Source organism: Mastigoproctus giganteus, chromosome 9, assembly GCF_048544385.1.
Source record: "Mastigoproctus giganteus isolate SK-2022 chromosome 9, ASM4854438v1, whole genome shotgun sequence".
NCBI classification, from domain to species: Eukaryota; Metazoa; Arthropoda; class Arachnida; order Uropygi; family Thelyphonidae; genus Mastigoproctus; species Mastigoproctus giganteus.
This window is the reverse complement of record NC_143583.1, coordinates 149,463,942-149,490,013: the sequence shown is the minus strand read 5'-3', so window position 1 is coordinate 149,490,013 and position 26,072 is coordinate 149,463,942. Positions and strand designations below refer to the sequence as shown.

The window sequence follows — 26,072 nt, the reverse complement described above, 5'->3', positions numbered from 1 at the left end:
GGACCCAACACTGAACCCTGTGGGACTCCACTAATAACATTAGTCCATGAAGAGCAGCACCCATTACTTACCACCCTCTGTCTTCTCCCACTCAATCAGCCTTTTATCCATTGTAGCAACTTACCCTTAATACCATTCTGCTCCAATTTGTACAATAGTCTTCCATGTGCAACAGTGTCAAAAGCTTTCCTGAAATCCAAATATATGATATCAAAATTATTTTTTGCATCCAGTTCCTTTGTAACCACATCATAATATCATGAAGTAAGAAAGGTTAAGAAAGATAATGAGAGCATTAAAACAGGTAGTCTGCAGTTAACATTATGCTGTTAACATGGCATATGATAGACATAATTTTTAAAACTTTTCTTTTTTTTTAGTTTGTAAATGAAATCAAATCCTCTCATGTATTTTTGGCTGTCAGTATTCTAGATCTAACTTGTTATGCATTATATTTTCTGGTTCCATTTCTATGTGCTATGTATTTTGAGAAATAATTTTTTTGTCTGTGAGATGCTAGCAAGTGTCTAATCTTGCAGTGGTGCTTTGTTAGTACCAGCTAAATGTGAACAGCTGACATTCATGTTGTGTTTGTTTGATGGTGCGTGAGTGTCTGTCTCAAATTGAGGGCTGAGTGACTTTGAAAATACTTAAATATACAATAAAAACGTTTTGTAATATTTTTTGTAATACAGTGGATTCCGGTTATTTGGGCCACTGGTTAATCGGGGCAGCCGTGTATTTGGGACAAATATTAAAGAACAGAACCCAATCGAGAAAATAGCCAGGGTTTACTTTGCTTAATTGGGACAACATGTCGTTTAATTGGGGCAGGAGACCGCGGCACTCGAGATTACCCTATGATTGTCTCTGACCGTACCATGTGGTTCGGTCGGATTTCTGGAGGTCACAACCATAAAATAATAAAAACAATTAGCAGTCCCCTGTTTATTGGGCTTTTCTGTCAGTGCTTCAATCATATAAAAAATTAATTTTCAGAATCTACTCTTCATTCCTATTTTTTAAGCTTCGTAACTTGTTACTCCGTTCTTACTTGCACATATCGTGTTACTTGCAATTTGTGTGTGCCGTGTTCTTTGTAATTGACTGCTTATCTTTTTTACTGTTTTAAATTTTAACCCCCACCCACAAATGTCAGTGAACAGAAATGTCAACTAATTAGTATGTACACATTACAGTACTTATTAATTAAGTTATGCACGTAAACGTAAATTTATTTTTATTTTGCTAACCTGTGGAAAATATTCTTTCTATTTTCACGTATCATTTAATTTTTTAATTAGTAACGTAATAAAGTATAAAATTGTACTTAATACAGTATATCTTTACTTTTATAGCCTGTGGATAAAATTCCTCCTATTTTTGCTAATTAGAATCGCTGTTTAATAGAATTAAACTTCAATTCACAAACATGATCACAATGACCGGTGCTTACTGCACATTGTATAGTGATCGGTATTTTACTATCGTGAGTCCATCGTAACGTGATTTGATCTTACAGAAAATCAATCGTAAAGCTGTATTTTTAACTATTTACGTGAAACTCCGCATAATTGGGGCAGCTGCTTAATCGGGTCAAAATGCACTAGTCCTGATGTGTCCCAAATAACCGGAATCGACTGTATTTCAATATTTTGTAATTGAGTTTATCAGATCGTAACTAATAGTATTAATTCAACTAAAAATTAATTTTCAATAATTAAAACAGGTGTTTAGCTACATGAGCATATTTGTTCTAGTTAGGAGCCTGAATAATGGAGGGTTAAGGGCAAAAAGTGTTCTACAAAGACTTCTGGCATTGCAAGCCCAAAGAGGCCCCAACAGCATTTTTACTAAAGCTTTCCTTGTAGAGGGTATGATATATCACTGTTTTTGCAACACTGTTGTACTACATCAGAACATTTTACATTTGTGCCCCTGCAAATTAAACTCTGATCTGTACAATGTTTTTTCTCTTATTACACCAATATTTTCGGTAAATATAATTTTATTTATGCTACACCTGTGAGGTGTAACTGAAAAATAATTAGCTCACATCTGTTGGCTGATTTTTGAAAGATTCATTTAAAATATTTATTATTATTTTTGAATAATTAACGTGGAAGCATAGATAACAATAATCAGTTGGGACAGATAGTTAGCAATGTGTGTAATATTCAAATTTCACTTGTTTTACAGTATGCCATATTTGAAATAAATTTTGAAAAAATTTGAAAATGAAGTGAATGATAGCATCTGATGTGTGCATGTTTTTAAAATTTTTTAAAACTATTTACACATATAATAAATAGAAATATATGTGCATGCACACATTTTAAATTGCTCATGTTTAATGATTTTTGGCTAAGAGGCCTTTGTGCCATTAAACTACAAACAAACAAATGGTTTTTTAAACTGGAAAATGGAAGGGGCTGGTTGCTCCATTCTTATATTTTATGTCTGTAAACAGTTTTTTTTTTTTTTTTTTAATTTTCAGCAGAATTAATGTATATTTTTTTGAAAATGAAAAGTGTAAAAAACACAGCATATTTTAAATATTTTTTTTATTAAAAACTAAAAAATGCAATGGAGTAAGTATTGTAAACCATTCATGAAATATTGGCATACTCCAAGCACAATTAAAAAAAAAAACCATAAACTTTTTCCAGAAATTAAAAAGTAAGTTTACATCTGTCAGGTGAAGCACCACCACCAAGTTTATAACAGTTAGGGTTGTCATAACTGCATTGTACAATGCAGGGCCGAGGATAATAAAGGGTCTAAAGTTTATAGAATAACCAGCCTATGGGTAAATCCAATCAGAATTGAATGCTAAAAGAATTAATCTGTAATACAATGTTAAGAATAAAATTGTATATATACTGTGTATAAAATTATTATTACATAACACAGCTTGCATGTCTGATTGATGTAGAATATGCAGGATATTTCATAACAAATGAGCCATACTTTTACAATTGATTCAGGAGCTTAAAACAATGAAAAGAAAAGAAAAAAATTTATATAAAACATATGGTTGAAATTGCTTTGTAGTAGTAGTGGAAAATGATACAAGAAACCAAGCTTATAGCACATATAGAGCATCAGCCAAAAAAAAAAACCATTTCACATTTTTCCCATCCATGCACTCCAAGAATTTGTCTAGTTTTTCCTTGAATTTATTTAGACCATCCACATCCACAACAGATGGAAGTCTGTTCCAACAATCAACCACCCGCTGGCTGAAGGCAAACTTCCACACATCTATCCTTCCTCAACTTAAATTTATGCCCCCTTGTGTGTGCAGTCCCAGCACGAGAAAGAATCTCATTCACATTCAGCTTACTCAATCCATTCAAGGTCTTAAACATGTCAGGCAGTTCACCCTGCAGGTGCCTGGTCTCCAGAAGCTGCAATTTGCAGAAATGAAACCTCTTTTGTTCCCTTCACCAATCTGGTTGCTCTTCTCTGCACCTGTTCCAACAGATCTTCATTCTTCCTAAAGTGAGGCCTCCAGACCTGTATACAGTACTCAAGATGTGGTCTAACCATTTCCTTGTAAAGAAAGGAATAATCACCTCTATCCCTGCTAGCAAAGTCTGTGCATCATTGACAAAACTCCATGAGCTGTTCTGGCAGCATGTCTGAACTGCCTGCACAATTACTCCAGGTCTTTTTCATTTTCCACTACACTGAGTGTAGTACCACACAGTTGATAAGTTATTCTGGGATTACTGCTACCCAAATGCAATACTTGCATTTGTCAGTGTTAAACTTTAGCTGCTATTTCTTAGCCCATTGACCCAATTTTCCTAGATCTTGTTGGAGTAGCTCACCCTGATTATTGTCATTAGACAAACTGCCAACCTTTGTGTCATCTGCAAACTTGGACATTAAGCCTGATATTCTTTCATCAGTATCATTGATAAATTAAGAGAACAACAGTGGGCCCAACGCCGAACCCTGGGGAACTCCACTAATAATATTAGTACACGAAGAGCAGTGCCCATTCATTACCACTCTGTCTTCTCCTACTCAACCATCCTTTTATCTGTTGTATCAACTTGCCCTTAATGCCATTCTGCTCCAATTTGTACAATAGTCTTCCATGTGCAACATCATCAAAAGCTTTCCTAAAATCCAAGTATATGATATCAAAATTTATTTTTTGCATCCAGTTCCTTGGTCACTGCATCATAATAACCCATCAGGTTGAGGCCATGGGTGCCAAGCATTATTATGATCAAGTGATTCTCTCAGCTATTTATAGAGTATTTTTTTTATTGTGACAGTTCTTGTTAATTTGGAAAGTGTTTTTACATTACGAGTAATTATTTGTTAACTGATTCTTATGAATTGTAAGTTTCAGAAAGGAAAACTACCTTTCCTTTTTTTCTTTTCTCAAAACTAACACTAACTTTTATACTGCTTGGTCACTCTAGTGGCACTACTCCTTCGGCGAGGCCGATAACCTGGGTGGTAAGGATAAACCAAAGTGCCAAAAGGAGCCATTATGGATTCTAACAATTTTTCAGCCTTAGAGCCTTCAAGATCAGAATCTCCTCATGATAATGACTCTATTCAACTTAAAAGCCTTTGCAGAGAAGCACAGTGTCCTGACTTACCTAACTTTCTGGTGATATACTCTCTGTCCGCCTAGCCTGGAGGCAAATTATCAAGTTATCGCCATTTATGATCCAAAAATATTTGGAATCTATTGCTGGATCACCAAAAATAGTGAAGCAACAACAATATGAAGACTTGGTTGAAACAGCCATCTCCAAACCTTCCAAGTGGCTATCAAAGACAATATTTGGTGGGCTGCCAGTATCTGTTACTCCCCACAATACATTAAATTCATGGGACCTACTTACAGTGTCTGAGGAGGAATTAGTTCAGGAACCTAGCAATCAAAAAGTAATCAGTGAAACGAATAATGACTAAAAAATATGGAAATGTCATTCCAACTCGATCCATCATTTTAATTTTCAGCATTCCGGATTTGCCATCCTCAGTAAAAGCTGGCAATTTAAACTTCCTAATTCAGCCTTACATTCCAAATCCTCTTCGTTGTTTTTAATGCTAGAAATATAGCCATTCTCAGCAGGAATGTAGAGGTGATGCCATCTGTTCTATTTGTGGTTCAAAAGATCATACACAAGCAGATTGTTCAGCCTCAACTCCCATTTGTTCCAACTACAAATGAAGCCACCCTGCCTTTTCTAAATCATGTGAAATGTGGAAAATGGGAAGGAAAATCCAAAAATACAAAATAGAACCATAAATTCACATGTACTGAGGCATGTCGACAAATTTCTGACCATGCCTATTCAATCTTATATGTCTTGCACCCGAAGCTATCTTTCAACTGCAGTTTAAACAGATGTGTTATTACCTTCCAACACCTTGCTAGATAACTGGGTTAAAGAAACTTTATCAACTACTGAAAAATATACTTCTAAAACTAAAACCAGCAAAGCCACTAACATTTCAATTAGTAACACAACTGATAAATCAGAATGTTTTATAATGGGGGATTTTAACTTCCCAGATATTGACTGGGAACTTGTGGGTTGGTCACTCCCACATTAGCAAGACTTCAGTGGATTTACTGGATGATTGTTTTCTACAGAAGCATGTTCGAGAGGCAACAAAGGGAGTAATACTCTTGATCTGATTATCAGCAGTGATTATTCATGCAATAAGAATATATAGATAAAGGAACCACTAGGTGACAGTGATCACAGTGTATTGATGTGGGATTTACTTTAAGATGTAACTACCATCAAGGATAAAGGGAAGGGTTTTTGTTTTCATAAAGATGATTACAATGGTCTCAGACAGTTTTTAAATTCTATACAGTGGGATCAACTGATGAAGTTACCAATGGTGAATTCTAAATGGGAAGCCTTCAGGGACTAAATCTTGGAAGCTACTAGGCCTTTCATACCAACTAAGAAATACTGTTCAAGGTTTAGTCCAAAATGGATGTCAGATGAACTAATGAGGCTAGTGGCAGAGAAGAAAAATGCATGATATGCATATAAATTATCAGGCTACACAAAAGCCTGTGGTAGATATAAGCTAGTCTGTAATAAACTCACAAAGGTTAGGCAAGTGAAGGACGATTACGAGAAATCTTTGGCAAAAGATGCAAAGAAAAACAACAAAGAGTTCTTTACTTATATAAACTCTAGAAGGAAGGGGATAAATCAGGTTGGTCCACTTGACATCGACGGTTCGATTGTTGATGAACCTGCTGCGGTAGCTGACAAACTGAATGAGTATTTTGTATCTACATCCACACATGAGGAATTCTGTAGGGAAGTGGAGAAAAGAAGCTTATTAAACTAACAGGGAGCTAAATGATTTTGTAATAACTGAGAGCAAAGTGGAGGCAAAATTGTTGAAGTTAAACATAAGAAAGGCACCTGAGTGGATGGGATCTATCTGATTATGTTAAAGGAGGCTTAGCCATAATTATGAGAACATTGTTGGACTCGGGGGACTTTTCCCATTGACTGGAGATATACAAATTTATCTCCAATTCACAAAGGGTGACACAAGTAATTACAGACCTGTGAGTTTAACTTCTGTTCCGGGGAAAATTATGGACTCACTGGTTAAAGAAGCATTGGAGGATCATCTAGACAAGCCTGCAATAATAATTCAGACACAGCATGGGTTTGGTAAGGGGAAGTCATGTCTGACCAATTTGATTGGACACAAAAAATAATTTTGATATCATATACTTGGACTTTAGGAAAGCTTTCAATACTATTGCACATGGAAGATTACTGTAAAACCTGGAGCAGTATGGCATTAAGTGCCAGTTGCTACAATGGATAAAAGGAAGGCTGAGTGGTAATCAATGGACACTGCTCCTTGTGGACTAATGTTATTAGTTGAGTCCCCCAGGGTTCTGTGTGTTGGGCCCATTGTTGTTTTTTATATTTATCAATGATATTGATGAAGGTATATCAGGCTTAATGTCCGGTTTTGCAGATGATACAAAAGTCAGCAGTGTTGTTAATGACAGTAATGATAGTATGCTACTTCAACAGGTTCTAGAAAAGATGGGCACATGGGTTGAGAAGTAGCAACTGAAGTTTAACATTGACAAATGCAAAGTACAGCATATGGGTAGCAGTAACCCCAGAGAAATGTACTAACTTTGTGGTATTACATTCAGGGTAGTGAAGAATGTGCTCAACTTTTCTAGAGCCTGTTGAAGTAGCATACTGTCATTAACAACACTGCTAACCTTTGAGCACTGCTGAGAGTCAGATATGAAGTTTTCTGAGCAGTGCAGACAGTCTGCCAAAGCAGGTCATGGGGTCTTATCAATGATATACAGGAATTTTGCTAGCAGCAATAAGGAGGTGATTGTCCCCTTATATAAGGCAATGATCGGGCCACACCTTGAGTACCACATACAGATCTGAGGCCTCATTTTAGGAAGGATGTTGAGTTGCTGGAGTGGGTGCATAGAAGGGCAACAAGAGTAGTGAGGGGAACAAAAGGGTGCTCTTATGAAGAAAGGCTTCAAATCTGCAAATTGCAGCAACTGGAGACTAGGCACCTGCGAGGTGATCTGATTGAGGTGCATAACGCCTTGAATGGATTGATCAGGCTGATTGCTGATGGGATTCTTCCTCTTGTTCAGATTACAAAAGTGAGGGGGCATAAACTCAAATTGAGGAAAGACAGTTGTCGAATAGATGTGTGCAAATTTGCCTTTAGCCAGCAGGTGGTTGATTGCCGGAACAAACTTCCATTTGTTGGTTTGGATGTTTGTAGCTTAAATAAATTAAAGGAAGAAGTGGACAAACTTTTGGACTGAATGGATGAGTGAAATGGGAAGGTTTTTTTTTTTTTTGCTAATGTATAAGCTTGCTTTCTTGCATGATATGCCTCTGCTAATGCTAATTAAAGAAACTACTGGTAATGCTAATTATCAACTACTGGAAAAGATACTTCTCAAACTAAAACCAGTGAAGCCACTAACACTCCAATTAGTATTCCAACTGATACCCTAAAGGTCTTGCATGACACAGAAAAATTGAAAACTACTAAAGACTGTAAAAAAACCAAATCACCCACCAATCATATGGAAATGGATATACACTCAGATTATGTGGATCTCATCCTAGAACTCTATGCCAATGTCACTATGGATGCTGGACACCCCCATGTTCCCAAAAAAAAAAAAAAGACTGAAAAAGCTGCCCTGCATACAAAAAAACAGTCACAGGAATCATCCTCAGCTAAACCCAACTAATGCATAACATCATACAATGGCACTGCAGAGGACTAAGCAGTCATTCTGATGACTTAACTGATTTACTCCCATTCTTGTTACCCCAAGTTTTGCCAAAATTATCAAATTACATGATGTAGACTAGATAGGAGCTCAGTCTTCTGCCCGCGGAAGAGTAGCTATTCTTGTTAACTCTAACATTCCATCCAGGATGATCCAATTAAGAACCATTGTTTCCATTTATATTCCACACTGTAACACTTCCCCATTCAGAACTTGAAAACCTCGTTACACAATTCCTGACTCCAATTTGTCTTTTCAGTCACTACAATGGAAACCATCCGTTTTGGGGGTCCACTATAATGGACACAGGAGGCATATTGATTGAGGAATTTATGAATAATAATGATCTTAATTTATTTAATTTTGAATCTCCTACCTGCATCCACCTACCTACAGAATCTACTTCTGCAATTGACTTTTGTCAATTTTTTCACCATCCATCATTTCAATCATGATATGGTCAGTATTAACTAATCCCCTTAACAGTGATTACTTTCCAATTATTTTCTCATTACAAACAGGGGTAACATCAAATCCTGATCAGTGATCCACTTGGAAGTTTAAAAAAGTGAACTGGGTTAGCTATTCTGCCCAAATACTTCTAGACAGGCTTTATGTTCAAAAACAACCTATTGATGATGTGACTTTACACAACCAATCAGATTCTGACTGCAGCTAATGCCTCCATTCCAAAATCCAAGATGTATTGCACTCACCAAAATTACTGGTGGAATACAGATTGCTTAAATGCCAAGCAGGAGAACAACTGTGCTTGGAATAATTTCTGCAAGTATCCTCCCACTAGTAACCTCATTGCTTATAAAAGACTTAATGCTAAAGCAAGACAAATTAAACAGAAAGCGAAACAGGATGCGTGAATTGCTTTTGCCTCAACCATCACCAAAGACACCGATATGCGGCTAATCTGGAAAAGAATATCTGTGCTAAATAGCAAATTTGTTCAACTGCCCTCTCCAGTGCTTCGCTGGAAAGGGAAAGACCTATCTACACCTGAAGATGTTGGTATATTAGGTACTAATAGAATCATTTGCTACAATCTCTGCTTCTGCTTCCTATGCATCCTCATTCCAGAACATCAAATCCAGTTCAGAATGGTATAAAATCAACTTCTTCATGCACCGATCATTCCCGTACAACCAATCCTTTACATTAATAGAACTTTGGGAATCGTTAAACAAATTTTCCAGTAGTGCCACAGGTCCAGATGGCATTTGTTAAATTATGCTGAAGCATTTACTTGAAGCAGAATTGGGTACCCTGTTAATTTTCTATAATTGGATCTTCTCTTAAAATGCCTATCCTTCTTTTTGGCGCCATTCTTTCATTATCGCCTTACAAAAAATGAACCCCAGGGGGCTCATGTCTGGTGAATATGGGCTTGGCAAACCCAGAATCCTGAGCTGGATATCATCATTCTTCTCTTTCTTGGTGATTCCTTTCTACTTCTCTCTCTCTCAGGGTAACTCGGGGAATTTTTTTTTTTTGGCTGGTGCAGCATAAGCTTCAGGCTTCCTTATACCATATGGCTGATGATGATAATCATAATAATAATAATAAAAACAAGAAAAAGAGCCTTCCTTTGTTCAAAATTACAGGCTAATATTTCTTAACAGCTGCTTGGGTAAAATTTTCGAAACGATGGTTCATATAAGGCTCACTTGGATCCTGGAGTCACAGAATCTCCTTTCTGATCATTAGTATGGCTTTTGGAAGAACAGATCAACCCTAGATGTGTGCTTATCAAAGCCGAATCTCATCTGCAATGCCTTTTTCATGAAACAACATCTAGTTATGGTCAACTTAGATCTTGAAAAGGCATTTGCCACTACCTGGTGTCGTGGTGACGTAAGATCACTCATCGGTGAAGACAGCTGGAAAAGGAATTAGAAAATGTGAATTGGAATATCATCCGTTTGGCTGAAACAAGAAGAAGAAATGAATCACTTATAAGTTTATCAAGTGGAAATCTGCTGTACACCAATGGAAACAGTGAAAGGAGTGAAGGTGGAGTTGGGTTTCTGGTCCATAAAGATTTTAAAAACAACATTTTGGAATTCAAAAGTACATCACCAAGGGTGTCAAGACTAATACTCAAGATTTCTAAGAGGTACAAGCTAAAGATTATAATGATTTATGCACCAACATCGAGCCATGATGATGAAGAGGTTCAAGAAATGTACATCGAAATTGAGAGTCTTCTAGATGATCAGAAAACCCACTACACTATTATTATGGGGGACTTCAATGCTAAAGTTGGAAAAAGACAAAACAGCGCAGAAAGTGGAACTATAGGAAATTTTGGAATTGGTGAAAGAAATGAAAGAGGTGAAAGACTTGTGGAATTTGCAGAATCTCAAGGACTGTCAGTAATGAACACTTTTTTCAAGAAAAGGGTGAACAGAAAGTGGACATGGAAGAGTCCAAATGGATTAACTACTAATGAAATCGACTTCATCCTCACTAACAGAAGATATATTGTGAATGATGTTACCATCTTGAATAAGGTAAATGTTGGAAGTGATCACAGAATGATAAGATGTACACTTGATATAGATGTAGGAAAGGAAAAAAAACTGACTCGAGTAAATAATAGAAAGGTCTTTGAGATAACAGAAGAGGAGAAAAAGCAGTATGTACTGGAACTTAAGAACAAGTTTGAGCTCCTGCAGACTGCTCAGGACCAAGATATCGACGAGGAATATTACAACTTTCTGAAAGTGATAAAGCCCAAGAAACTTATAGGGAAAAAGAAATCCAAAGAAGAAAAAATTAGTCAAGAAACACTTGTCATGATGAACCAAAGACGGCAAATGAAAAGCAAGAAAAACACTGACAGGGAGAAAATTGAGTATACTGAGTTATGCAAAGCCATTAGAAAGAGACTCAGAGAGGACATAAGAAGATTTAACACAAAAATTAGAACAAGCATTAAGGGAAAACAAAGGATTTAAATCAGCAGCCATGAGCAGTAATACAGAAAGACAAATGATACTGAAACTGAAGAATAGCGATGGTGTACTTATAAACAGCAGAGAAGGCATAATTCAAATAGCAGAAGACTACTATAGAGAATTATACAAGGAGCAGGGTAATGATGCCAGCAGTGGGGAAGATGGATTGAAAAGTAGCAACACATACAACATACCTGATATTCTTCCTGATGAGGTAGAACATGCATTGAAGAAAATTAAGAATCGGAAAGCCCCGGGGGAAGATGAAGTTACTGTAGAGTTGTTAAAATTGGGAGGAAGAGACATAACACAAAAACTGGCAAGGCTCTTCACAAAGTGCATTAGAAAAGGTGTGACGCCTAAGCAGTGGAATAATGCAATCATAGTTTTGCTGCATAAGAAAGGAGATAAATCAGAAATTGAAAATTATAAACCAATTAGCTTGTTATCCCACGTCTACAAGTTGTTCACAAGGGTCATTACTAACAGATTAGAAAGAATACTTGATGAGAATCAACCGAAAGAGCAAGCTGGCTTTAGTATAGGATTCTCAACTATGGATCGCCTTCACGTAATATCACAGCTAATGGAGAAAGCAAATGAATATAAAACACCATTATGCCTGGCATTTGTGGATTATGAAAAGGCATTTGACTCCATACAGCATAAGGCAATGTTTTGGGCACTGGAAAGACAAGGCATAGATATTGTGATTTTGAAGAAAATATATGAGAGTGCTACCTCCTTTATTAGACTAGACAAAGAGAGTAGGAAATTTAAAATTGAGAAAGGAGTTTGACAAGGAGACACAATATCTCCGAAGCTGTTTGCTGCTGCCCTTGAGGAAGCTTTCAGAAGATTAGACTGGTCGCAGAAAGGAGTCAATGTGATCGGAGAGTACCTAAACCATTTACGATTTGCAGATGACATTGTGGTGATAAGCCACGATCCCAAAGAATTAGAGGAAAATCTTAATCAGTTATGCACAGTTAGTAAGGATTTTGGACTAAAGATGAATATGGCTAAAACAAAAGTAATGATGAACAAGTATGCCACAGAAAGGGAAATAATGATTGAAGGAGCAGTAATTGAAAAGGTGGAGTCATATACTTATCTGGGACAAGTTATTAGCTGTAATAATGATAAATGGCTGGAAGTCAAGAGAAGAATAAATTTTGGATGGATAGCATTCAGGAAATATAGTCACATACTGAAGAGCAATATCCCAGTTTGTCTGAAACGTAAAATAATGAATCAATGTATACTCCCCACCATGACTTATGGAAGTGAAACTTGGGCACTCACCAAAAGAATGGAAGAGAAGCTGAGAACTACACAGCGAAGAATGGAACGAATTATATTGGGAATCAGACTGTTAGATAAGAAGAGAAACACATGGATTAGGCAGCAAACTCAAGTAAAGGACATTCTTATCAAAACTAAAGAACTAAAATGGTCTTGGGCAGGACACATAGCTCGAAGACATGATGACAGATGGACTAAGAAAATAACAGAATGGTACCCAAGAAGAGCTAGAAGAAAACCTGGAAGACAATGGCGGAGATGGAATTCATGAGATGGAATTCCTGCCATAGATGAAATTCATGAGATGGAATTCCTGCCATAGATGAAATTCATGAGTTTGTGGGTAGTAAATGGATGGCCAGTGCTCAAAACAGAAGGAACTGGAAAGTTGCTGGAGAGGCCTTCATCCTGCAGTGGATTGAAAATGTCTGATGATGATGGTGTCATGGTATTGTTATTCATCTATACCATCTGGATCTTAGGGGCCATTTTCCGGAAATAATTCAAAATTTCCTGCAATTGTTCTTTTCAGGTCTGATACAAAAACATAATCTCTGCATCTCACATTCAGGAAGAAGGAGTCCTGCAGGGATCGATACTTAGTTCAACACTATTTGCAGTAGAGCTAGCAACGTGACACGAGATATTCCAAAAACTGTTGAGACTTATATGTATGCAGATAACCTTACCATTTCTTGTCAGTCTCGAAGTGTGAATACCATCGAACAGTGGCTCCAACATGCCATAACATAAATTTAATCCTGGACTTCACAGAACAGTTATCGACCATCAGAAAAGAAATGCACCACCACTCACTTCTGCAACTATGGGCTCTCCATCCTGTGATCCTGAACTAGAAATAAACAATATTCCAATCCCACTTGTTAATACCGTTAGATTTCTTGGACTGATATTAGACAGCAAGCTAAATTTCCAAGCTCACATCACTCATTTAAAAACTACTTGTACAAAGCATTTGAATATACTTCGATCGGTCTTGTCCATGTCACGGGGAGGTGATCGGTTTACTGCATCTTTATAGAACTTTAATCTGTTCACACTTAGATTGTGATTGCCCAGTATGTGACTGCCAGCAGCACTACTATACAATGGCTAAATGCCATCCAGCACAGTGCTCTGAGGACTGTGCTGGGAGCTTACAGGACTTCTACGATACAAAGTCTTTATATTAAAGCTTATGATCCCCCATTACACCTTCATAGAAAAATACTACTGCTCCACTACGCTTTTTAAATCCAGAATCTTCCATTGCACCCAAGATGGGAGTATCTTTATAATACTTAGTGGGATTCCTTCTATGAGAGTAAGCTAAATGAAAATCGACCTGCCTCGCTCAGGATCAAAGCGCTTGTTCGGAGTCTGAATGTCGATTTAAGTGATATTGTTCAGGATACAACTGTACCTGTTCCACCTTGGACGTATGTTTTTTTGACTCTCACATTACATTTTCTGCAGTGGGGGAGAAATACTGTACCTCCTGCAATATCAGACAATTACACTTGGCTCATGCTACTCTAATTCCCATGCCTATAAAATATATACTAATGGATTGAAAACTGACAGTATAGTTGATGCTGCGATAGTTTTTCCTTCATGAACAATTGCAGCCACACTACCATTAGCATGCAGCATCTTCACTGCTGAATTATATGCCATTAAATTAGCACTTAGTAAGATTATTGAGCTTTCCATCTCACCTGCCATAATTTACACCGACTCTCTCAGTGCTGTCTCTGTCCCAAGGAAGATGTTCTCATCCTAGCTTGAAATACATTCATTCCCAGATATTATCCTGCAGCGTGTCCAATCAGGCAATCAGTTTTTACTGGATTTCTGGCCATTCTGGCATTCCGGTAAATGAAAGTACTGACCTTGCCGCTAAACATCTTCAACTTGCTCTCTCACAACATCCTCAGGTTCCTTACACTTACTATAAATCTGTTATTTGCAAAGCATGCTATGATAAATGGTCACAGAACTGGAAAAGTAACACCAACAATAAACTTTACCAGATAAAACAAGATCCAAGGCTGTGGCTCTCTGGCTTCTGATGAAACAGAAGAGAGGAAATGGTATTGGCACGACTGAGAATTGGACACACTCATCATACTCATCTCTTCCTGTTATTGGGAGAAAACCCACCCCAGTGCTCATCATGTCACAGTCAACTTACTGTACATTATTTTCTGTTGACTGTCCCTCACATTCAACCATCTGGTCAAATACTTTTCAGTCACTCTCCACGTTGAACATCTCACATGATTTATCTCACTTTTTAGGAAAAGAAGCAAATATGGAACAACTTTTAATCTATTTAAAACTGATTGGCATCAGGAGCATATAATTTAACAACTATAACGATATGGTTATGAAAATTAACTATGAACTGATACAATTTGACCTCAGTAGTCCTTGTGTTGCCACAGCCTTGGATCTTGTTTTATCTGGTAAAGTTTATTGTTGGTGTTACTTTACAAGGTTGTCCCTTAACAAATCCATGCTGTGACTGCAGTATGATTGCATTCCTGTCCAGATGATCCTGTGTTATTTCTTTCACAAATGACTCCATTATATTCCCTGGAACAGATTTTAAGCTAACAGATCTGTAATTTCTCATGTCACCTTTTGATTCCCTTTATGAATTGAGTGTATATTCACACACCTCCAGTCAGTCCATGGGGACCTCCCCAGAATCCAATGGCTAATAGCTTGCTTTCTTCCTTTACTGCTTCTCTTAATATGATTGGTTAGATCCCATCCTCAGGTGCCTTCTTTATGTTCAGCTTCAACAATTCTGCTCCCACTTTCCTCTTAGTTATCACAAGATAATTTAGCTCCCCATTGGAGTTTCATAAACTTCTGGCACCTGCTCCCTTAAAGAATTCCTCATGTGTAATGTAGATGCAAAATACCTATTCAATTTGTATGCAACCTGAGCAGGGTCATTAACATCAAGTGGTCAATAACCCATTTACATCATGTGGTCTAATGTGATTCAGTCCTTTCCTTCTACTGTTAATATAAGCATAGAACTCTTTGCTGCTTTTCTTTGCCAGAGACTTTTTGTAATCTGCCTTAGCTTTCCTAATCCACTTTGACTTGATTGCAGACTAGTTTATATTTACCATAGGCTTCTGAATCACTTGATGATTTATATGCATCCCATGCACCTTTCTTCTCTGCTACAAATTTCATCAGTTCATCTGACATCCATTTAGGTCTAAGCCTTGAACAGTATTTCTTTGTTGGTATGAAAAGCCTAGTAGTGTTTTTAATTTCTTCCCTGAATGCGTCCCATTTAGAATTTGCTATTGGTAACATCACCTGTTGGTCCCACTGCATAGAATTTCAAAACTGTCTGAGACCACTGTGGTTACCCTTATGAAAGCAAAAGCCTTCTCCTTTACCCTTGACACTTACTGCTTCTGTCTTTAATTAAATGCTTTCTTATGTCTCTAATTAAATTCCGCATTAGTACACGTGATTGCTGCCACCCAATGGGTCTTTTACCTGCACATTCTTAATGCATCAAGAATCAATGCTTTTACCAGTTAAAGAGTATTGCTTTGTCTTTTTTGTTACCTCTCTAACGTGGATAGACTTCTTGGATGACTGTTTTCTACAGTCATCGAACAAAAGTCTTGCTAGTGTGTGAGTGACCAACTCACAAATTCCAGTCAACATCTGTAAAGTTAAAATCCCCCATTATGAGATGTTCTGGTTTACTGGCCCAGTCTATTTCTCTGTCTATCACACCAGACTGACTTAGCATTGCACTTGTCACACATGTTGACTGGATTCACTGCCTTAGATTTAATATGCTTAACTAAGAGCATAACCACGCTGCCCCTCCTGTCTGTTCTTCCTGTATACATTGTACTCCCCATATTCAAATCCAGCATCACTTATGTCTGAGTGACACCATGTCTCTGCTATCCTTACAATGTCTGCATTTGATGATTTAATCAGTAATTCAAATTCATCGTTTATTAACAATGCTCCTGGCATTAGTATACATGCACTTGTTTGTACCCTTAGTTACCCTTACACAGCCCATGTATTCAGTTGTTCCATGATGACCCACAGCAAGGCCTGAAATCCCCCCATGTTTTGCTTCTCAGACTGCTGCATTTTTTTCAGTAGAAGTAGTGCAAGAATCACATTCCCCTCTGCCTATATCTCTGGTTAATCTATTAGTTAATCTGTTATCTCTGGTTAATCTAGTCTGTGTATTTCCCCAAGCTAGCAGTTTTCCGACCCTACTCCCCCGATAGCATCATCAAATATTTTTGCATCCTTTGTATTTAAGTGTATCCCATCCCTGTAAAAGCAGTCTCTCCTGTTAACAAGCACAGATTGTGCCAAGAAAAATTCTATGTCATCAGCCTTGCACATTCTCTCCAGGGTCGAATTGATTGACAAGGCTTTCAAAATATACTCCCTCCTATTGTCTTGGCAGAATTGCAGGCACTTACAAATTTAACTCTTAACTCGCAACTTTTTCTCAACATTACCGTATACTGTTTAAGTAAGTTCCTTGTGCCCTACTCTTAATTTCAGGTCTTTGGAGGAAGTAGACTACACAATGCAGCCTGAACCTGTTACTTGCATATCAGGGAAATTCTTATTAACGTGTTGTCTGTTTACTTGACTAAAATGAGGTAGAACACCATCATGCATAAACCACATATAGCATTGGACAGCATGAGGAACTTCATCCAGTAAATTGCATAAATTATTCCTTAAAAAATTGATCTTTCTGCCAAAACAAAAGAATTGATTAAGCTGATAATTCTGCCCATATACTAATACTAAATTGTTGATAAATTCCTTGACTAGTTGATGGCACGTAGGTTTGCTTTTTGCCATGCCAGTAATGAGTGTTGTGAAACTTGATCACATTTTCTTTGTGAAGCTAGCCTTAAAAAGAAAAAAAAAAAACGTGGAGGATAAAAAAAGAGGATTGAGTACATTACTTATGGAATCAAGTGGAAAAAGTTTCTCTTGTTCAGAAACCAGCTCTAGTAAGGCTTTGTAATATTTGAATATAATCAGTTACAGCTCTTGTTTCCATAAAATTCTCCACAGTCTTGGTTATAGTACTGAAAGATGCACCCTGTTACCAGGATTTTCCTCCTCATAATTCAGGACCTGTTCCCCCAACTTAACATACCATGCTTATTGGCCTGCTACCATCTGAAACAATCTTGCTGAATGAGTTTGTATTTCCAAGATGCTCTTCTGTTCTTAGAAAGTTGTTTTTTGACAGGTGATGATTTTTAAAATTTTCCACACATGCAGCCATCTTTGCTGGTGTTTTGTCACACTCTGCTGGTTCATACATGAGATGCATGTTGTGCACGTTACTACTTATTATCACAAAATTTTTTTTGATACTTGGTCAATGCTGATGGGCTTCTTCTTATTCAGACCACACACTTGAGGGGGCACAAATTTAAATTGAGGAGGGATGGTTGCAGAATGGATGGATGTGCAGAGGTTTGCCTCTAGCCATGGTTGGTTGATTGTTGGAAGAAAGTTCCATCTTCTATTTTGGAAGTTGAGTGTTTAAATAAATTCGAGGAAGAATTAGACAAACTGTTGGAGGGAATGAATATGTGAAATGTTTTTTTTTTTTTTTTTTTGGCTAATGCTGTATAAGCTTGCTTTCTTGCATCATTTACCACTGCTAATGCTAATTTTGGATAAAAAAAAAAAAAGCAGTAATTTCGAAACAAAGCATATATGAACTTTTTTCATTGTTTTCCTGTCCCAGATTAATCCTGAAAAAACAACTCATGTTATGAAGTACTGTGCGTGTTCATTTTCATATACTATCTATATTTTGTGTTTCTAAGCATTTTGCACACTTCATGGCAAAGTTCAGCTTTTGACTATTTTTTGTATAATTTTAGGTAATGGCTGTTGAATATGATGGAATTGAGTGGTTATTAGAGTTGCTAAAAGAAGTGCAGCTAGAACAGTTTTACATAAAAATTAGAGATGAACTGCAGGTTACAAGACTTATTCACTTTGACTATGTATTGCCTCAAGATTTGGAACTTATTGGTATGGGAAAACCAGCTGTTCGACGATTGCTGGATGCTGTTAAAAAACAGAGAAGTAGTCAGTGGCGAAAATCTTTAATGAATAAAGTAAGATTGTTTGAAATATCTCTTTTTTATACAAAAATATGTGTGACTGATAAAAATTTTGCAAGGTAATTTTGCATTGTGATTATGTAGTTGAATTGCACTTAATGCCCATTACAGGATAAGGGTGGGGGTGAGAAACCTGATTTGCAAAAAAATCATTGTATTTATCTCTAAGAAATGTTTGAAGATATTGATCTCTGTTAATCCCACTTCTCTCAGTTAAATTAAAAATAAACTTTCTCAATACACACTTTGATATTGATGATTTTTAATTATAAGAGTCTGGTATGACAGTTATATCATGTGATAGAATAGTTTTAGGTCATTTGAGTCAAGTAACAATTTCATGCTGTTATAGCACATTGTTTAGTTGCAGTGCATTGCAGTTACTGTTACATTTAATTTCTTAAATTTAAATAAGATGCAACATTCCTGAAAGATAAATAGGAGGCTTGTTGCTGTGATTCTTTTTTTTCTTAATGTTTAAAATTTTTCTGAGTGATGGTGGTAATATTGACTGAAAAACTGTGCTTTTTTAATATTATCCCATCTGAAAGATGTTAAAATTTAATTGTAAATTTTCAGTTAAGCAGATAAATCAGTGTGGTTGATATTTGCTGTTTCATTCACAAAACTCTATATTTTTTAAAAATATAGTAAAAAAGTGAATTTTTTGTTAGCTATAATAATCATGAACTATTCAATTTGAAAGCATTAAGGGCATTGCTAATAATACAAGGATGAACAATTTGTAGAAATTCACTACATTATACAAGGACATAATTTAGAAAATGTTAATTAAATAGGCATTACATTTAGAGCTGAAGAATTAAGGAACTATTTGGTCCCTTTTTCTGTGTAGAATAACTTAAAAATTGAAACAAATTAATAAACACTTTATAGTCATCAAAATAACAGCATGCAAGTGTTTGATTTGTTTGTTGTATTCGACAAAGGGACCAAAGAGTTCTGCAATGTTTGACTTATCTAAATGTGTTTAATTTAAAGTTTTCTAAATTATATCCTTACAATGCAGTATAGTGTATTTATTTCGTACATCATAAGTTAATTTTTTAAGATAGTGGAAAGAAGGTGCAGCAGTTGATTTTAAAACCAGTTTGATAAAAAGTTCAACTGGCTTGGATGCATTATCTGATATCATTATGTGAGCCAAATTTAAATGGAAAGTCATGTAGTGAAATTAGTCTGTGCATACAGAATTGAAGGCTCAAGGAAGGATGAAAAAGGAAGAGTTCTTTAATATGTTAGATAGAATAATAGAAAATAATACAAGAGAGAATAGTAATTTGCATAGATTTTAATAGTAGGGTTAGAAAATAGCAGTTATGTCTACAGAGATATTTTAAGAAAATTTGGAGAGAATGGTAAACTTAACAATAGTGGTAAAAAAAAAGCTATTAGAAATTATTGTATGCCATGCACCCATTAAGCACATAGTATTTCAGCATAAGGATAGCCACAAGTTTACATGGAGGGAGCATATGAGAAACAAGAAAAGCATTATTGACTGTATCATTATGGAAGAGGATCCCAAACCAACTAGTTGAATATACAAGAGTATATTAAAATGGTCAAAAATTGGGGGGCAGGGGGCAACTCAGATTTTCCAAAACAACAAATATAGAAATAGATATAGAAACCTTTTTTGCTCAAAAGTTAAATGACATTCTTGATGCTGTTATTGTTAATTATATGGTACAAGGAAGCCTGAGGCTTATGCTGCACCAGCCAAAAAAAAAAAAAAAAAAAAATTGGGTTACCCTGAGAGAGAAAGAGAAGTCCAAAGTAGAAGGGAATCATCAAAAAAGCGAAAAAAAAATATATATATAATTTTAGATTAAGAATGGCAAAAATTTTAAGAGCATCAGGGGACTTAACCAGTAGCTCGTATTCATAGATTTTATCAACAGTATTCCTGACATCATTATATACTTAGTTTAACATGGCAATCATTGAGGGTCATCTGATAGGTGACTCTCGAAAATAACATTCCCACATTGATCATTAATTAATGATTAAAAATCAAAATTTTGCGTGCCTTCCTAAATGTAGACAAATTTTTACTGCATCAGTTCCTTCCTGAAGTGATTTTTTATGGTTTCCATGCAAAAATTGCAAGATCATCCTGTCAGGTGATCTTGTTTGCAACTATCTTTGCATCAGTTTGTCTTTTTGCTTGAAGAGTGGTGTGGTACTGGATAGGTGCTGACACTGTTTAAAATTCTGCATGTTGTGAAGTGCACCAGATTAGAAATAAATTTTGAAATAAACCTGAGAGCAGAAGTAACTAATAGCATCAAAAACATATTTTAAAAATTTTTAATAATATTTATATACATAATAAGCAGAAATGTATTACAAATTTGAATTTCACACACTTAACCGTCTTTTAAACTGGAAAATCGAAGAGAATAAGAGACTGATGTTTCTATTTTGCCTAAAATTGTTTTTACAGTTTTTTTTTTTTTTTTTTTTTGCAAAAATAAAAGGTGTAAAACTTAGCATGTTTTAAAAATTTTTTATATTAGAACTTAAATATTTTAAATTTTTTATTATAACTGCACTAGTGATGCAGCTTAGAAGGAACCCTAACCTCTCCCCTAGCTCCTTCTTTAAAACCTTTTTAATGATATGCATGGATCCTTGCATCTTCTGTGTTCGTATGCCTATTATCTCCAGAGAGCCTCAAATCTGGAGTTAAATGTAAGGCTTACATATTAAAATCCCTCCTATTGTGCCTGGGTGGGATTGCAGATAAAATTAAATTCTATTCTAACTCACAACATATTTTCATCATCTTAGTGTTTTTAGGTTAAGTACTGCAATCTGGGCTCACATCTGGTGAGTATGGGCTTGGCATACCCAGGGTCCTGAGCTGGATATCATCATTCTTCTCTTTCTTGTTGATTTCTTTCTACTTTGTCAATCTCTCTCTCTCACAGGGTAACTCAGGAATTTTTTTTGCTGGTGCAGCATAAGCCTCAGGCTTCCTTGCGCCATATGGCTAATAATATAATAATAATAAATGATTGGATATGAGAGGAGGGAGGCGCCTCCATAGCCAGGTGGGCAGTGCAGCAGTGCGTAGCACATGCTTCTTGATTAGACCGGGGTTCGAGCCCGTGACCGTCAAATACAGAGGATGCGGAAAGGTCACGGAATGACCACCGCATATCCCCAGAGCAATATGGCCTTAGTTGATAATGCTCCTAAAAACCAAATAACAAAAAAAAAAAATAAGCGGAAATGTGCTGGAAATGTATTTCCCAAACTCGAGCTAAGTGTCTGAGATGAAGTCATACTGGTTTAATTTCATTTGGCTTGCACTCATAATTACTCGTCCATAATGGATCATTAATAATGGACCAATTTGGATGTGATGGCTGACTGTATATTTTTGCCACATACATGCACAGTAGATAATCTTGTCGAAGGTGCAGCGGGGGTTCCGATGCATCTGCATACAAGTTGTAAATTGTTGAAGTTCTAAAGGCTTCTAGAGCTATACGGAGAGCATTATGGTGAATGGTATCTAGGCGATGTAACATGCTCCTTCTTGCTGAAGCATATACAGGAGATCCATAATCCAAACAAGATCTAATCAAAGTTTTATCAGGCCATTGGAGATACTGTGCACAAGATATTAAGTTTTGAGAGGCAACTAGTTCGAAGTCTTAATATATGTTCATGAAAGTTTAGTTTTCTATCAAATGTTAAGCCTAAGAAGGAAAAATTTTGAACGACAGGTAGAGCAATTTTATTTAAGTATAAGACTGGTTCAGGATGAAGACCATGCATTTTACAGAAGTGTATAATAGCTGATTTTTTTCTCAGATATTCTATATCCATTGTTTTTGGTCCATGCTTCTATTTTGTTTATGGATAATTGGAGCTGTCATTCAATCGTGTTCATGCTTTGTGATTGAAATGAAATGGAAAGATCATCTTCGTACATATATATTTTCAGTGAAGGTGGTATAACCTTTGTGATATTGTTCACCTGCAGAGCAAACAGGGTTGCACTTAATGCTGAGCCCTTGGAGACCACTTCCTGTTGTATATATATTGTAGACAAACAGCCTTTATATCGTACCTGAAATGTTCTGTCAGTAAGGAATTTTTCTATAAATTGTGGAAGTTGTCCTCTGTATCCTAACTGAAATAGATCTTGTAGGATTCCGAATCTCAATGTTGTGTCAAAAGCTTTTTTCAAGATCTAGATTTACCATCACCATATGCTGCTTTCTTAGAAATGAGTTTCTAATATTTATTTCAATTTTGACATTCAGATCAAGTGTTGATCTATATTTCCTAAATCCAAATTGGTGGGGTGGTAAAACTTTCTCTTTTTCCAGCAACCACGTAAGTCTATTGTGCACCATTTGTTCAAGGATTTTCCCTATGCAGCTGATTAGTGAAATAGGGCATTAATTATATGCATAGGAAGGATCTTTTCCGGGTTTTGGAAATGCAAGAATAATTGCATGCTGCCATATGGATGGATACAGGTTGTTCAGAAAAATTCTATTATATAGGGCTAGTAGGATATGCAGACAATCAGAGTTTAGGTGTTGTATCATAGTATAATAAATGCCACCGGGACCTGGTGCGCTATTAGGCAATTTTGTAATGGTCTTAAGTAATTCCTCTTTTAAGAATGGTAGATTATAGGAATGAGATGTCTTGGTAGAGAAATTCAACTTACTCCGTTCAGCTTGCTCTTTATATTTTTGAAAGTCAGTGCAGTAGCTTGTAACTGCTGAGGTGCAAGCGAAAGATTCAGCCAGAATTTCTGATATCTCGTCAGTTGTAAAAACATCCTGCCTTTTCCAATGGAAGATTGGAGATTGTATGCTTGGATATCTTCCACTTAAAATCCAAATTTTTTTCCACACCAAACCAGGACTCGAGTTTCTAGTAAGTGTGGAAGCAAACACGATCCAAGAATTTTTCTTTGCCTTTTTCTGAATTCTCCTCGCTTCGGCTTTGACTTTTTTATGTGCAGTCAAATTGAGGGTAGTTGGATATTTCCGGAATCCATTCTAATGACGATTTTGTTTTGTTTTTGCTGTCACACATTCTTCATTCCACCAAGAGTTATACCGTGCCTGCCTTGCCTTACTTATTTGAGGTATTGTAGCTTTTGAAGCTCATAGCAGTTGATCGTTGATATATATGACAGCATCATCTATTGGCAGGGTTTCTATTAATTGCGTATCCAGCTTGATTAATTGCATATATTTACTCCAGTTAACTTTTTTAAAATTCCATACTGTTCTGGTTTCTTCTGTAAGAGTCGATTGTCTGTATGGAACATACTGTCGGAAAATGATCGCTGTTGTAAGGATCATTTAATACGAACCATTCTATACTGGGATAAACTGATGGAGAACATATTGTTAAGTCTATTGCAGAAGTGATACCTGTAGCCAAACTGATAAGTGTGAGATCCAGTATCCAGTAAATTTAGTTGTTGATCATCTAGGAAAGTTTCGATTAAGTTACCTCTACTGTCCGTGTGAGAAGATCCCCACAGATGATAATGGGCATTCATATCTCCCATAAGGCAATAGGGAGATTGAAACTGCATAGTAAGATCGTTTAATTCCGATCTGGAAAGAGGAATATTTGGTGGAAGATAAATGGATGAGATTATGATAGAAATTCCTAAGACTATTCTCACTGGTTTTTAATGTTAGTATTCACCAAAATTGCCACTCCTCCTTTGGCAGTTCTGTTATCATTCACGTTCACGTGGTTTACTAGATGCTGTTTGCTTTGTTTTTGAAGATGTTACTTCCGATTTCTACTTTCCAGGCACGGAAGTATCCTGCCCTTTAGCACTGGATGTTTATTGTGAAGTTGTTTTTGTCATTAATATTACTTTACTCCAATGTATAATTTGATTTAGAGGTATTGCCACCTCCGTTTGAGTGACTATAGTTTGCTGTCGTTTCACTGCTGAAATATAGGAATGTGAAGGTTTGGTTGCAAGTATCTGTTTTCTTGCTTCCGGATAAGACACTTTATTTTCTACTTTGTATTTTCGTATTTGTTTTCCCAATATCCACATTTTGCATGTCTTTGAAAAGCAGAGCGATTTTCATGACAGTTTGGTCAGAGTGGTGTAGAGGAGGTGCAGTTTGCTTGATTGTGTTCTTTTGATCCACAGAGCGGACAGATGGGATCACTGTGACATGTTGCCTGAGAGTGTCTGTGTTGCTGACAGTTGTAACACCTTATTGGATTCAGTATATATGGTTGGATTTTGCAATTTAAATATCCTGCTTTAACTGAGTGGAGAAGAGAAGGATTGTTAAAGGTGAGAATAACTGATTGGGTTGGAGTGAGAATGCCATCTTTCTTCATCATCCTCCTAACATGTATCACTTGTTGTTCTGTTAGCTCGTGCAGTAACTCTTCCTCTGAAATAGTCAAAAGGTCCCATTTGGTAACACTTTTACACCAATAACACTTTTCGATGTATTCGGGGAATTATGTCGGGTAATTTCGACTGGCAGTCCTGCAAAAGTGTTTGTTTTTAGCAATTTCTCAGATTGACGACTTAGTGAGGTTTCTACTAAGAGATCACTTAATTGTAATCGTTTTATCATTTTTGGTGATCCAACCATGGACTCTATAGTCTTCTGGACAAAGAATGGGATAATTTCCCAACGGGTTGTGTTGATAACAAATGTATCACAGAAAAGAAAGGGACAGTAGACTGAGAGCTGTTGATTTTCATTCTCTTAGCCTGAAACATAATAATAATAATATATTTACTGGGGACATGATGTACCAGCCTGATGGACCTGGGTTCGAGTACCGCCTTGGTGGAAGCGAACGCGGCTCCATCATGCTGGGAGACCGGTATAATAACAATAGTAATAAATTAGAATAATAATAATAAAATTAATTAATAGTAATAAAAATTAATAAAATAAACAAACATCATGAAAGTTGCTCCAAGGGACCTACCTACCCCAAGGATGGAGCGGCGGCTGAGACATTGTGGCACCATCTGGTACCACTCGCGAGAACTACCACTGGACATAAGCTGAAGCTAAACAGGTCCACCTCCAATAATGGATGATGTCGCGGAGATTTATTAATCATACTGCATCGAGTGTGGCGCAGAATAAAGTCACTTGTGTTCAGGCTTTAGGCAGAGGGGTCAGTTCGAAAAATCAGAGACGGTCTTCTGAGGAAGACAGTGGAGCGAGTGGCGCTGTCCCCTGTATGGCTACCACAAGAGAAGGGCAAGACCATCCAGCC

The 26,072-nt window shown here is 36.5% G+C and overlaps 1 protein-coding gene across 1 annotated transcript in view; it reads left to right on the top strand.

The window, feature by feature from the left end:
- The window catches only part of Ack (activated Cdc42 kinase), a 333,372-nt gene that overhangs the window by 32,548 nt on the left and 274,752 nt on the right, over positions 1-26,072 (top strand). Inside the window, exon 2 of the mRNA XM_090380828.1 lies at positions 18,537-18,776. Within this exon, the coding sequence (XP_090236954.1) occupies positions 18,540-18,776 (237 nt within the window). The 5' untranslated portion in view covers positions 18,537-18,539. The remainder of the gene's footprint in view (positions 1-18,536; positions 18,777-26,072) is intronic.